The sequence below is a fragment of the Echinops telfairi genome, unplaced genomic scaffold (assembly GCF_000313985.2).
Source record: "Echinops telfairi isolate 266 unplaced genomic scaffold, ASM31398v2 ScPeMD7_18;HRSCAF=68, whole genome shotgun sequence".
Lineage (NCBI taxonomy): Eukaryota > Metazoa > Chordata > Mammalia > Afrosoricida > Tenrecidae > Echinops > Echinops telfairi.
The window spans coordinates 57,232,493-57,246,874 of NW_022103915.1; the positions used below are offsets into that span (position 1 = coordinate 57,232,493).

Here is a 14,382-nt window from a genome sequence, read left to right on the forward strand (position 1 = left end):
AAAAAAAGAAAAAAAAAAACTGAACAATGACAAAGGAAGATAGAAGAAACATAGATACATTTGAGTTATGGTGTTAGTAAAGAATATTGAAAGTACCTTAACTGCCAGCATGAGTACATATGTCCTGGAAGAAGTCTAAGCAAAAGGCCCTTTGATGTGGACTTTGGCCATGTTATCAAGATGGATCAATCCCTGGAGAAGGACATGCTTGGTAAAGGGTCAAGGAAAAAGAGGAAGACACTCAACAAAATGGATAGACACAATAGCTGCAACAATGGGCTCAAACAGCAATGATGATGAGGATGGGCCAGGTCCAGGTAGAGTTTCTTTCTGTTGCACATAGTAGGATTGCTGTAAATCGAAACCAGCTGAATGGCACCTAACAACAACGTGATGTATCATATCTAAAGTATAAATTTGTCCCGTTTTAACAATTTCAAAAGGAAGGGGACATTGCAGCAGGGTAGGATGGACTAGAAGGCTTCTTAAAGGAAGGATGTGATTTGGGGCTTTATAAACAGTTATGTTGCCAGGAAACAAGAAGGAAGAAGTTATTCAGAAGGTAATAAGATCTCAATTTTAATGTCAGACTAATAAATGTTGGTTTTTGAACAAAATTCTTTGCCTTCATTACCAATGAAAAACCTATCTTTTATTTCCTTATTAGTGAAGCTATTAAATATCTCACAGATGCTCTTCAATCCATCAGTGAATTAGAGCTTGAAGATACACTGGAAAAGATCATTGATGCGGTTGAAAAGCAACCTTGTAAGTAATATTTTCAGATAATTCTAATATTGGTTATATAGTTCTCAGTGCTCAATTTAATTTATAGATTAAAGTAGAAGTTGAAGATTCATATAAAAATGCCTCAGGGTGATGAGCCAAACATGGCTGCATTACTTCTAGGAGTAACCCGGGTCATTCAGCTGGAACCCGAGGATATCCCCCTGGCATTCTTTCACTTGCCTCTGTGGCTCCCCCTGTCTCTGATGTTGGTTGGATCTTTGGGGTATTTTTATCTCCTCTGACTGCCTGTTTTGTCTTATTAAATTCTTAGCTCCATTAAGTTAACTCCCAACTCATGGTGAGTTACTAATGAAATGTTGCCCAGTCCTGTGCCATTCCTTGATTGGCTGTGGATTGAACATTGGGGCACATAGAGTTTTATTAGCTTATTTCGGAAATGTACTGCCATACCTCTCATCCTAGTCTGCCTTAGTCTAGAAGTTTCACTAAAACCAGTTTACCATCAGAACAACATGCAAGCCTCCACTGGGTCATGGGTGATGGCTATTTATGCAGTGTTTTGGCTTGAAAACAGGTTTCTTACATGGAACGTGTCAATTCTACCACTTATTCTGGCTTGTTTACTTTAGGAAAAAATAACAACTTGCTGCCATTAAGTTAATTCTGGCTCATAGTGTCCCTAGAGGATAGAATAGAACTGCCTTGTGGGTTTCCAAGCTAAAAATCTTTATGGCAGCAGAAAGTCTCATCTCCTGAGATGCTGACTGGGGTAACCCACTAGACTAGCAGGGCTCCTTATGGGCATCTGCTACCCCATTGGGGTATTCATACCCTGGTCTCCCATCATGACAGACAGGTATGCTTGACACTCTTCTAAGGGGAAGGTCCTTTTGCTTAAGTTACATTAGAAAACCTGTTGCTATCCAGTCTATCCCACCTGAATTTCAGATTTGACGCATTGAACCTTAATGACAGACCTAGGACATGAAGACCATTATTCATGAAGAAAGCAAAAAGTCGTTAAAAAGACAAGAAAGAAAAGATCAAATTGGATGTCAGAAAAGACTCTGAAACTTACTTTACATTGTAGAATAGCTACAGCAAGTGAAAGAAAGGATGTCAAGGAGCTGAATAGAACATTTCAAAGAGTAGTTTTATAATGAAATGTGCAAGGACTACAATTTTGAAAGATTCTATAGACAAAATATTGAATGATAAAGGAAGCATCAAGAGAAGATGGACAGAATATACAGGGTCAATGTACCAGAAAAAACTAGTCAAGAGTCCCCCATTTCAGGACATAGCATATGAGTAAGAACTAATGGTGCTTAAGAAAGAAGTTCAGCATGAAGCAGGGAACCAGTAGAGAGGTCTGAGGGGCCAGCCCCAAACCCAACTACATGGATAGGCGCCCGCCCCCCCGAAAAATTTACTTCAGAGGACAGCACTGAAGCTACAGCTCAGGGAGGGGCACATGTCTGATCATAGCACATGGGAGCAAATGAAGGGGGAGGAAGAGAGTGGGGCATATCTTGGCCCACGAAGCCTTGAGGATGATATCCCTGCTCAGAGCAGCCAGTGAACAGAGAGGACCATATGGCCAGCCCCACTACCAGACACGACATCCCTACTGACCCATAGCCCTACAGGGGACAACACTGGAGACATTGTGGGAACCGCACCAGATCTGACCCCACCACACCGAGGCAAAACACAGGGCGTGCAACAGAACAGCAAGGGGAGCAGAGCAAGGAAGTCCCAAGGGAATACCAAAAATAGACTTGGGGGCCAGGGAGTGATACCCCATCAGACTTGACCAGAAAACACTCCTAAAGGTCAACAAACAGACCTTGAACTATTTACAGGCTTTTTTTGTGTGTGTGTCATTGTTGTTTTCTTTTGTTGGTTTGCTTTGCTCTGTCTTATTTTTGTGTGCATATTATTATCTCTGCATGTCTATTTAGGTAAGACAGGCGGGATAAACAATCTGGGGGAGAAAACAATGGGACCAATGGAGAGGGGAACATGGAAGAGAGGGAGGTGGGGGAAAGGAAGTAATGTTAACCAACCTAGGGATAAGGGAACAAAAAGTGATCCAAAATCCGTGGGGAGGAGAGTGTAAGAGGCTTGATCAAGGGCAATGTAACTGAGAGGAATTACTGAAACCCAGATGAAGGCTAAGCATGATAGTGGGACAAGAGGAAAGTAAAAGGAAACAGAGGAAAGAACTAGGAGGCACAGGGCATTTATAGAGGTCTAAATATAGGCATGTAAATGTAAATATATTTATATATGATGATGGGGAAATAGATCTATGTGCATATATTTATAGGTTTAATATTAAGGTACCAGATGGACATTGAGCCTCCACTCAAGTACTCTCTCAATGCAAGAACACTTTGTTCTATTAAACCGGCATTCCATGTTGCTCACCTTCCCCAAACGATCACTGAAGACAAAGTGGGTGCATAAGCAAATGTGGTGAAGAAAGCTGATGGTGTCTGGCTATCAAAAGATATAGCATCTGGGGTCTTAAAGGCTTGAAGGTAAACAAGTGGCCATCTAGCTTAGAAGCAACAAAGCCCACATGGAAGAAGCACACCAGTCTGTGTAATCACGAGGTGTTGAGGATCAGGTATTAGGCACCAAAGAACAAAAAAATGATATCATTGTGAATGAGGGGGAGTGCAGAGTTGGACCCAAAGCCCATCTGTAGACAACTGGACATCTTACAAAAGGGTCGTGGGCAGGAGACGAGCCAGTCAGGGTGCAGTGTAGCAACAAACATACAACTCACCTCTAGTTCTTTAATGCTTCCCCGCCCGCCCACCCCAACTATTATCCTAATTCTACCATACAAATCCAACTAGACCAGAGGATGTATACTGGTACAGATAGGAACTGGGAATCCAGGAAAGATGAATCCCTCAGCACCATTTGTGAGAGGCGCGATACCAGGAGGGTGGAGGGAAGGTGAGGTAGAAAGAGGGAACCATTCACAAGGAAGGACCTACATGTAACTCCCTCCATGGGGGACGGACAACAGAAAAGTGGGTGAAGGGAGACGTCGGACAGTGTAAGACATCACAAAATGATAATTTATAAATTGTCAAGGGTTTGTGCGGAAGCGGGGCAGGGAGGGCGGGGGAAAATGAGAAGCTGATACCAAGGGCTCAAGTAGAAAGAAAATGTTTTGAGAATGATGAGAGCAACAAATGTACAAATGTGCTCGACACAATGAATGTATGTATGGATTGTGATAAGAGTTGTACGAGCCCCCAATAAAATGATTTTTTTAAAAAAAGAGGTTCAAATTACACTGAATGCATTAGCCAACAACAAGGCTCCAGCAGTTGATGGAATACACATTGACATGTTTCAGCAAGCTGAAGAAGCACTGGGAGCCCTCACTCATCTATGGCAGGAAATTTGGAAGATAGCTACCTGGTCTGCTGGCTGGGAGAGATCCATATTTGTACCCATTACAAAGAAAGGTGACCCAACAGAATGATTACACTATAAAACCATATCATTGATATAGCAAACAAGTAAAATTTTACTTAAGATCATCCAACAACAGTTGCAACAGCACGTTAACAGGGAGCTGCCAGATGTTCAGGCCAGATTCAGAAGATGTAGAACAAGAGATATCATAGCTGATGTCAGATGGATCTTGGCTCAAAGCAGAGAATACCAGAAAGATGTTTACTTGTGTTCCATTGACTATGCAAAGATGTTCACTTGTGTGGACCATAACAAACTGGATAACACTGAGAAGAATGGGAATTCCAGAACACTTCATTGTGCTCATTCAGAGCTTGTACATGGATCAAGAGGCAGTTGTGTGATTAGAATGAGGGAATACAGCATGGCTTAAAATCAGGAAAGGTCTCCATCAGGGTTGTATCCTCTCACAATACTTGTTTAATCTATTTGTTGAACAAATTACCAGAGAAGCTGGATCATCTGAAGAAGAGTGCGGGATCGGGACGGGAGAAAGGCCTACTAACCTGTGATATGCAGATGGCATACCTTCCTGCTGAAAGTGAGGAAGAATTGAAGATCAAGGACTGTAGCCTTTAGTATGGATTATAACTCAATGTGGGAAGACCAAAATCCTCACAGCTGGATCAATAGGTAATATGATAAATGCAGAAAAAGTTGAAGTTTTCAAGGATTTTGCCTTGCTTAGATCTTCAATCAATGCTAATGGAAGAAGCTGTCAAGATATCAAAAGATGTATTGCATTATGGAAATCTGCTTCCTAAGACCTCTTTTTAGAGTACTGAGCAAAGATGTTATTTTGAGAACTAAGGTGTGCCTCACCCACAACATGGTATTCTTCATTGCCTCATATGCATGTGAAAGTTGGGCATTGAATAAGGAACACCATAGAAGAATCGATGCATTTGAATTGTGGTGCTGGAGAAGAATACTGAAAGTACCATGGACTGTTACACCAACAAATTGATCTGTATTGGAGGAAATAAAGCAGAAATAAGGCCAGCGTGTACCCTGGAGGCAAGGAAGGCAAGACTTTGCCTTGCATACTTTGGACATAGTGTCTGGCGAGACCAGTCTTGGAGAAAGACATCATGTTTGGTAAAGTGTTGGGTCCGTGAAAAAGAGGAAGGTCCTCGAGTAGCTGGATTGGCACAGTGGCTGCATCAATGGGCTCAGGCATAGGAACCATTGTGAGGATGGCACAGGACCATTCAGTATTTCGTTTTACTGTGTATTGGGTTTCAATGGGTCACAGCCGACACGTTGTCACCTAACAACATGGAATTGATGTAAGAAGACTGAGTAGAATTGCCCCATAGGGCTTCCAAGGCTATAATCTTTACCGAAGCATATTGCCACATCTTTTACCCCCAGAGACAATATGTGGTCTTGAACCACTGATGGTGGAAAAGTGGAATTAAAAGATTATAGAATTTTTCTACAAACTTTTGAAGACCCCTTGTATTTATTCATTGTGTCAGTTACATGATCTACTATCAAATGGAGGATGGGATGGAGTCTAGCCTGTTAATCAGGTCGCAGCTTGATGACCTCATTTGGAGATATGCTGGAGATAAATAGCTCATCGGAGGCCAAACCCATACTCTCTGCTTCATTTTCCTGCTGACAGGCCACATGGAGCTATGCCAATGCTGACATGTTTCCACCACCACTGGATCCGTAAGACTTTCTACCCACTGGCTTGTGATCTTTCTGCATTTGGCATCATTGTATGTGTTGCATGAGTCTGATGAACAATTTTTAGACTGGTATAGGACATATGGGCTAATATCAGACTTATGGACTTAAACTGGATTGGGCTGGGATGTTTTCTTAATATACAGTTACTCTTTGATATAAAGTTCTCTCTTATACACGAGTGTCTATGAATTTGTTTCTCTAGTGAACCCAGTGTAACACAGTCATGAAATATGTTCCACAATGTTTGAGAAACTGTTTTTATATCTTATTTTCACTGTCGGAATTGTATATATACTTTAGCTTTTTAAATGCCTTTGCAGTTAAAAGTTTAGAAAACAATACTTCTTTCTATTATAAATTAAGCTGGCATAGGATATTTTGCCTAAGAACATGCCAAAGCCAGGGGCAAATTAAGGACAGCCACCATGGACTCAGGCCTGAATTTTGCTGTCTGTTACCTGTCTGTAATTGTGTTCTTGGGGAAATTATTTAACTTCTTGAAGCTGCACTTTTCCCATCTGTAAAATATGAGCATATTTCCATGGAATAATCAACTATTTGAGCTATAAAAGGCATTTGCCCAAGGACAATGTGAAGGAGGAATAGAAATGGAAAACGGAGAAAGTGGGATAAACGACGTGTCACTGTTGAGATTGCACTTTGTGACATAAAACAAAATGAGTGTGAATTGTTGAATGGAAAACTGAGTTGCTCTGTAAACCTTCACCCAATTCACAATAAAAAGTTTTATTAAAGAGATATTAGCATCAGTCTTATCAGGCATTTATCCAATGGGATAATAATGCTTATGAAGTACTGAACATAGTGCCACCCATTTATTAAGTGATCAATAAATAGCCGTTTTGGGTATTATTACAGCTACTATTTATTAGTCACTTGCTAAATGGGTGGCACTATATAGCTATTTGAGTACTACTAGGATGCCCTGGTGGTTCAACATAATGGCTGCAGTTCTAACCCACCAGCCACTTGGGAGAAAAATGTAGCAATCTGCTTCCATAAAGATTTACAACCAAGGGAGGGACCACTAGAACTGATTGTATTACACAACTCATTTTAAAAGTGATTTAACCAAGGAAGTATACGAGATGTGAATATTATATCAAGAAAACCACGGCCGGGTGGGGGTGAGGTTGGGGGTACCAAATTTGACCAATGGTTACAATAGGTGAAGGGGAAAGCGTTTTTGCATAGGACGCCTCGAGTTGATGTCAATGGTGGTAGAGTAATTTGGAAAAGGAAATCAACAGTGGCTGTACAGCACATAAACAATGACACTGCATTATACAAGTAGAAGTTGTGGAATTTTAGAATGTTCTGTTTTTCCTACAATTGGGGGGGAAATGTATGAATGACAATGACTACAAAGAAGAAGAAAATGTTCTAGAATTCAATATGATGACAGTTGTGCAACTCTTCTGGATATGCTTGAATTGAATTCTATGACATGGGTAAAGTGCTAATAAAACTTAAAATTTTTAAAAAAGATTTACCACCTTGGAAACCCTACGGAGCAGTTCTACTCTGCCCTTTTTGATGGCTCTGAAGCAGGGTCAACTCGATGGCTTTTGGGATTGTTGCTATCTGCCCGTTGAAAGAACAGTTGTGATAAAAAGTTATACACATGAAACCTTGAATTGCGATCTCTAGATATTAGAGGTAGGACCTTTTAGAAGTATTTATATAACTGACCTTGTATTACTAAACAGTATTTAAAAGTTGAGGTCTTTGGCGTAATATGAAGGTGTTAGACGTGTATTTGAGTGTGAAAAATTAAGGTGTCTGAAGTAGGACTTTCATTATTGTTTTGACTAAATGTAGTCTTTCTCCTAAAAGTTATGTAATGGGAATCCTGGGGATAATGTTTGCAGATTATTCCTAAGGGGTAGGAGGGAAGCCATCTATAAAAAGAGCTAATTTTTATGTCTGTTTTTTAAATATTTGACTTTGAAATTCTCTTTTCAGTGTCATCCAACATGATTGAACGATCTACAGTGGAAGCAGCAGTCCAGGAATGCAGTCAGGCATTAGATGAAACTATGTATGTGCATAAAACAAACATTTTCCTTCTTTGAAGTTATAATTGAGTGGGTTATTTTTTAACTCTTCTCTTGGGAAAAGAATTTGGGGTCATCTTGTCTACTGAGGGAGCGTTGGTTATTTTTAAGGACTTCATTCCAAGTAAACTTCACTATTAAGAGAATCATCTTTATTGTTTTGCCCCATGATTTGAGATCATTGTATATTTGTACCATTCCTAATGAGTCCATACCCAATTGATCTAACTTTGTATTTTATATTCTATGAATGAATTGGATAATCAGAAGCTTAATTTACTTTTGTTTTTTTTACATTCTAAGAATGAATTTAACTGCAAGTTCAGAAGTATACTTTACTTTTGCTCTTAGGAATGTGCTAAGTTCAGCAACTTAACTTGGGTTTCCTTTTCTAACACTAAGCGGCCAGAGGGTAGAACCACAATTTTATTTCTTTCCACTATTTTATACTGTTGTTAACTGCTGTCAAGTTGGCCTGGCTCAGGGATTGGATTACGGTGGTTCCTGGGGGTTTCATTGGCTAATTTCTAAAAGGCGATCACAGGTCTTTCTTCTTCTCATGTTATTGGAGCTTAGAAACTTAATAACAATTTTTTCCTGGGTTTTATTTCTCTGAACATTTCCTCTTTCTTTTCTCCTTTGAATACGATACCTTCCAAATTCATGAAGATTAACTGGAAGGAAAAAAGTCTGGGAAAATGGGCTTTGAGATAGTTTTTAGTTTTAACAGTTCTGTTTGGGGCAGTAAAGATGATAGAAAGAAACCAATATTCTTATTTGGGACAGTAGTGGTTTTTTCCTTGTCAGAACTTACTAGAGCAGCTCAAAAATAAATAAAATGAGACATTTTAATTTTATCCTAGTGAACTCATTATTAAAGATATTAGACCCCCTAAAGCTATCAATGAAAACTCAAAATGATTGATTTAAACGTAAGGTTTATAATCCTAAAGTATACATTAAAGGTACCCCTTGCTACCATCAAGTGCTTTGTACCTTCAGTTGTCAGAAAGTCATCTCATCAGGGCACAGAGAGCAGCTCTCAATGTGTTGATGAAGGAGGGCAGGACAGTTAACTTGCCAAGATTGGTGGGGCCGTGCTTACAGTCCAGATTATGTCTTTCCGTCCATTGCTTCTCTGTCTGCTGCTCTGTACTTGTTGCTTCCTTCAGGGTAGCATGATATGTTTTTGACAACTTTCAATTAGAAGGATAAACAGAATTTTTAGGAAGCTTATTTAGATTATTTATACAATAGTGCTATGCAGTTTTAAAAATAATTTTATTCAAACATTAACTATGTTATTAAACAGTTGCTAGAAGTAAATTATTTTGTTGTTTTCATTTTCCAACACTAAATCTCAAAGAGATAGCCAAAACTTAGGGTTTTTTTCTTTTTTCCCCATCATTTTATTGGGGGCTCATACAACTTTTATCACAATCCATACATACATCCATTGTGTCAAGCACATAATCCAAACATTCCTGGAGTGAGGTCCAGGTAGTATGGCAGGGTTTTTTTTCTATTGTACCACTTCTCCTGGGGCACTGGAGTATAATATTTTGATTTAGAAATCATTGGAAATTAATCATATCTGTTCATAATATTGTAACATAACTCATAATAAATGGTATATATGCAAGAAAATTTGTTTAAGATAGGGCTATTTTATATATAATTATTATCCAGTAGAGGACATTGTTAATTTTAGACTTTTTGCTTGAGAGTACTAAACAATAATTTTTGTCTCTTGAAAGGGAAATTCATAAGCTAATGTTCTGCATCTATATTATTTTGTGGGACTTTAAGAAATTTTTGTATGAAATACATAAGGAAATATGAAAAGTAACTCATGTATGATATGAGATCACAATGCGAGTTATTAAGCTCATCTAGCATACTGTTTCCGTTAATCAAATCTTTTGTTTTTGTGGAATATCTTTCAGAGACCATATTTTCAATATCATAGGAGCATTTGATATTCCCCGCTTTGTGTATAACTCAGAAAGAAAAAAATTTCTCCCGTAAGTATGCCATCTGTGGATTAATTTTAGATGGACCTTTTCCAGGGGATACTCCCAGGTTTTACTTTTGTGTATTATGATAGTCATACGTAGGCTACTTTCTTCTTTCTTTTTTGTTTAGTCTTTTAATGACCAACCACCCTGCACCAAATTTATTTGGAACAGCAAGAGATAAAGCAGAACTATTTCGTGAACGATACACCATTTTACACCAAGTAAGTTGGGGGGAAAAGGTAATTTCAGCTTAAACAGCCTGCGAAAATTGGAGGATGGATTTGGTAATCAAAAATTCTGTACTAAATAGACTTTTATTTTTAGGCTTTTTATGTTTGAGACTGTATAGCAGATACAGAGATAAAAATATATTTTTCTTTTAATGACGATAAAAATAGTGCTTGTGTCTTTTATATGTTTTTGACACTGTGTTTAACATTTTAGAAACATTATTTCTCACAGTATTAATATATGGATCCCCAAACAGGACAAACTTATTGCTGTCTAGTCAATTTCTACTCATGGCATCCCTCTTTATTAGGAACTTTTTAAAAATTAGGAACTATTATTATTTATTTTACATATAGAGAAATGGACACCTAGAGGGTTAAGTAATTTTCCCAAAGATCATACCTAGGCAGTAGAGATAAGATTTCAAACAATTCCGGAACCCAAGTCTTGACACTACCTTATGAAGGTATACCACCTTCATAAGTGCTAGGAAAGGATACAAGTAAATTTTATTCAACTAAGTAAGGCTTCATGGAAAAGATGGCATTTGGCATGGGCCTTTATTGTTTTGCTCTTGTGGAAATAGGAAAAAAGTAGAAATAAAGTGAACAAAGGCATAGCAAAAGGGGGAAAATGGATTATGTCAGGACACAATAAGCAATCAGTCCATTTTGTGAAGTTCAAGGCCTGTGAGGAGGAATAGCATGGGATAAGTTTGGAAAGGCAGATTGGAACCACGTTGCGGGCATGCCATCAGTGGCACTATTGGGAATTAAGACTCTTCTATGGGTAGGTATAAGTCCCTGGGTAGTACAATTAATGCATTTTATTGATAATCAAAAGTTTATGGTTCACGCCCACCCAGAGGTACCTCAGATGAAAGGCCTGTTGATCTGCTTCTGAACATAATCAGCCATTGAAATCCTTTGGAGCATACTTCTCTGACACATGGAGTCACTATGAGTTGCAATTGACTTCACAGCAACCGATTCTCTTGGTAGGAGGAATGTTGGAATATTAGAGACTCAATCCGAGCTGGGTTTTTTGAGAGCTTCTCTACCAGCAGATTTTGAGATGAATTAGAAAATGAGGGAAGGCTTACAGGAGGCTTGCTATTAGTACACACATAGGTTGCCTGGATGAAGGAAGTGGCAACACTGGAGCAGTGGAAACCATAGTTAGTGGTGACAGACTGTATGTGAAGAGAAGGGGAAAGGGTGAGAAATCACGGATGATTGAAGATTCTGAGCCTGAGGTGTGATAGAAGAGTAAAATAATGATATGTTTACCAACAGGCAAAAGAGAATGTAGGCAAGATGATGGCAGGTTCTGTTGTAAGCTTTGAAGTTAGGTTGCCAGATGAAATGTACTTCTATAGCTGAGATCTGGGCAGACAATGATTTGGGAGGCATCTTACACAGCAATAGATGAGAGAGATGGTAGAGAGAAGGGGAGGCTGATAGAACTTGGGGGGCAGAAATCGAATTTGCAGGGCAGGGCAGAGCAGTGTTGTAGGACAGAAGCCTTTCAAGGAGGAGAAGATGATCATCGATAGTAAACACTGAAGAAAGATTGAGGAGAATGAGCTCTGAGAAGAACTATTCTCCCCTGCTGTCGTTGCCCACGAAATAATGCTGCCAGATTAAAATTCTGGAAGTGTAACTGTCATTTTATACAGAAGTCTTTTTCTTTTTTAACGTTTTATTGTGATTTGGATGAAAGTTTACAGAGTTGCACAGGAGTCTTTAAAAGAATTTCACTGCCCATTAATTATAAATTCCATTTCTTGACCATTGAGCTTTTCTACTGCAAATTTTTGTCTTAGTCTCTACTTTCCTAGTCAATTTATTTCTTGGAACTAAAACTGAATTATGGAATTACTGTCTGATGAGCTTCCCTTTCTGTGACTTAGCTGATGCTGTGCGCTCTGGGCTGCTCTCCCCTCTGACCTGCATTGTGGGAACCCTGTGAGTTTGGAAGCCCTTCTCTAAGTCCTCCTTGTATCTGAAGCCCATTTTTCCTTTCTTTTTTAATCATTTTATCTGGGGCTCATACAACTCGTATCACAATCCATCCATCCATCCATTGTGTCAAGCACATTTGTACATTTGTTGCCATCATCATTTTCAAAACATTTCTTAAGCCCTTGGTATCAGCTTCTCATTTTCCCCCTCCCTCTCCAACCCTCCCTTCCTGATGAACCCTTGATTATTTATAAATTATTATTTTTTCATGTCTTACACTAACCGATATCTCCCTTCTGAAGCTTTTCTTGATCCTGACTCGGATGCAGTCTCTTGCTTTGACCCCACTGACTACCTCTCAGGAGGTCTTCTCTCTAGCTTATTAGAGTTGGCCCCGCCTTTAGCTTGACACTTAGTCTCACTGTCAGACTGCAGATTTGTCTCTCATCTGGGGCATTCGGCACAGTGCCTATCATAGGTGCTCAGTAAACACATTTCTTTCTTTCTTTATCTTTCTCTTTTTAAATTGTGTTTTAACATCCAGGATACTATTTTGAATTTTTCACTTAACCTGTCTGAACCTCATTTTTGTCATTTGTAAAATACTTGGTATTTTTATTGTTATCTTCCTGAAAATAAATCCAATTGTCTAAAGATCGTTATCTTGCTTCCAAATCTTGGTTTTTCATTGTCCATAAGATACACAGCTTGACAAAAAAAAAATACACTGCTTGGCTTGTCATACAAAGTCTATATTGTTAGAACTTTTATAACTGGTGGGTATAGAAACTTAAACTTACTAAAACAGAAAAATAATGTATTGGTTTATTACCAAGAAGCTTGGAGGCTTACAGGCATCTAACATAGCTGCATCCAGGTGTACAAGCAATGTCTTGAGGCATCTACCTCTTCCCATCTCCTGCCTTTTTCAAAAATTGACTTTATTGTCATACACGTGCTCCCTGTGGTGGCGAAGATGGCCACGGTAGTCTTAGCAATTCCATGGGCAGAGCTCCTTTTGTTCTGGTAGTTCTAGCAAAGTTCCTGAATATATCTCTTTTTTTTTTTTTCTTTTTGAGAGTGAGTGATTGAATGAGATTGAGTGAGTGAGTGAGTGAGTGAGTGAGAGAGTGAATGAGTGAGAGAGTGAGAGAGTGAGTGAATGAGAGTGAGTGAGTGAGAGAGTGAATGAGTGAGAGAGTGAGTGAATGAGAGTGAGCGAGAGAGTGAATGAGTGGGAGAGTGAGAGTGAGTGAATGAGAGTGAGTGAGTGAGAGAGTGAATGAGTGAGAGAGTGAGTGAATGAGAGTGAGTGAGAGAGTGAGTCAGTGAGTGAGTCAGTGAGTGAGTGACAGTGTGAGAGTGAGTGAGTGTGAGAGTGAGTGTGAGAGAGTGAGTGAGTGTGTGAGAGAGTCAGTGAATGAGAGTGAGTGAATTAGAGAGTGAGTGAGAGGGTGAATTAGAGAGTGAGTGGTGAGTGAGTGAGTGAGGGTGAGTCAGCGAGTGAGTGAGAGAGTGTGAGAGAGTGAATGATTGAGTGAGAGAGTGAGTTAGAGAGTGATTGAGAGAGAGTGAGTGAGTGAGTGAATGAGATAGATTGAGTGAGTGAGTGAGAGTGAGTGAGTGTGTGAGTGAGTGAGTGAGTGAGTGAATGAGATTGAGTGAGTGAGTGAGTGAGTGAGTGAGAGAGTGAGTGAGTGAATGAGAGTGAGTGAGTGAGTGAGAGAGTGATTGAGTGAATGAGAGTGAGTGAGTGAGTGAGTGAGTGAATGAGATTGAGTGAGTGAATGAGAGAGTGAGTGAGTGAATGAGATTGAGTGAGTGAGTGATTGAGAGAGTGATTGAGTGAGTGAGAGAATGAGTAAGTGAGTGAGTGAGTGAATGACAGTGAGTGAGTGAATGAGATTGAGTGAGTGAGAGAGTGAATGAGTGATTGAGAGTGAGTGAGAGAGTGAGTGAGTGAGTGAGAGTGAATGAGTGGGAGAGTGAGTGAGTGAGTGAGTGAGAGAGAGAGTGAGTGAGAGTGAATGAGTGGGAGAGTGAGTGAGTGAGTGAGAGAGTGAATGAGTGGGAGAGTGAGTGAATGAGATTGAGTGAGTGAGAGAGTGAGTGAATGAGAGTGAGTCAGTGAGAGAG

At 39.4% G+C, this 14,382-nt stretch overlaps 1 protein-coding gene and 1 long non-coding RNA gene across 2 annotated transcripts in view; one reads left to right on the forward strand and one right to left on the reverse strand.

The window, feature by feature from the left end:
• The window catches only part of POLE2 (DNA polymerase epsilon 2, accessory subunit), a 41,712-nt gene that overhangs the window by 6,182 nt on the left and 21,148 nt on the right, over positions 1–14,382 (forward strand). The window contains exons 2-5 of the mRNA XM_004698569.3: positions 668–768; positions 7,942–8,017; positions 9,980–10,057; positions 10,179–10,272. Of these exons, the coding sequence (XP_004698626.1) occupies positions 668–768; positions 7,942–8,017; positions 9,980–10,057; positions 10,179–10,272 (349 nt within the window). The remainder of the gene's footprint in view (positions 1–667; positions 769–7,941; positions 8,018–9,979; positions 10,058–10,178; positions 10,273–14,382) is intronic.
• LOC123521417 overlaps positions 8,955–14,382 on the reverse strand; it is a 25,324-nt gene continuing 19,896 nt past the window's right edge. Inside the window, exon 4 of the long non-coding RNA XR_006679861.1 lies at positions 8,955–9,229. This is a non-coding gene — a long non-coding RNA (uncharacterized LOC123521417). The remainder of the gene's footprint in view (positions 9,230–14,382) is intronic.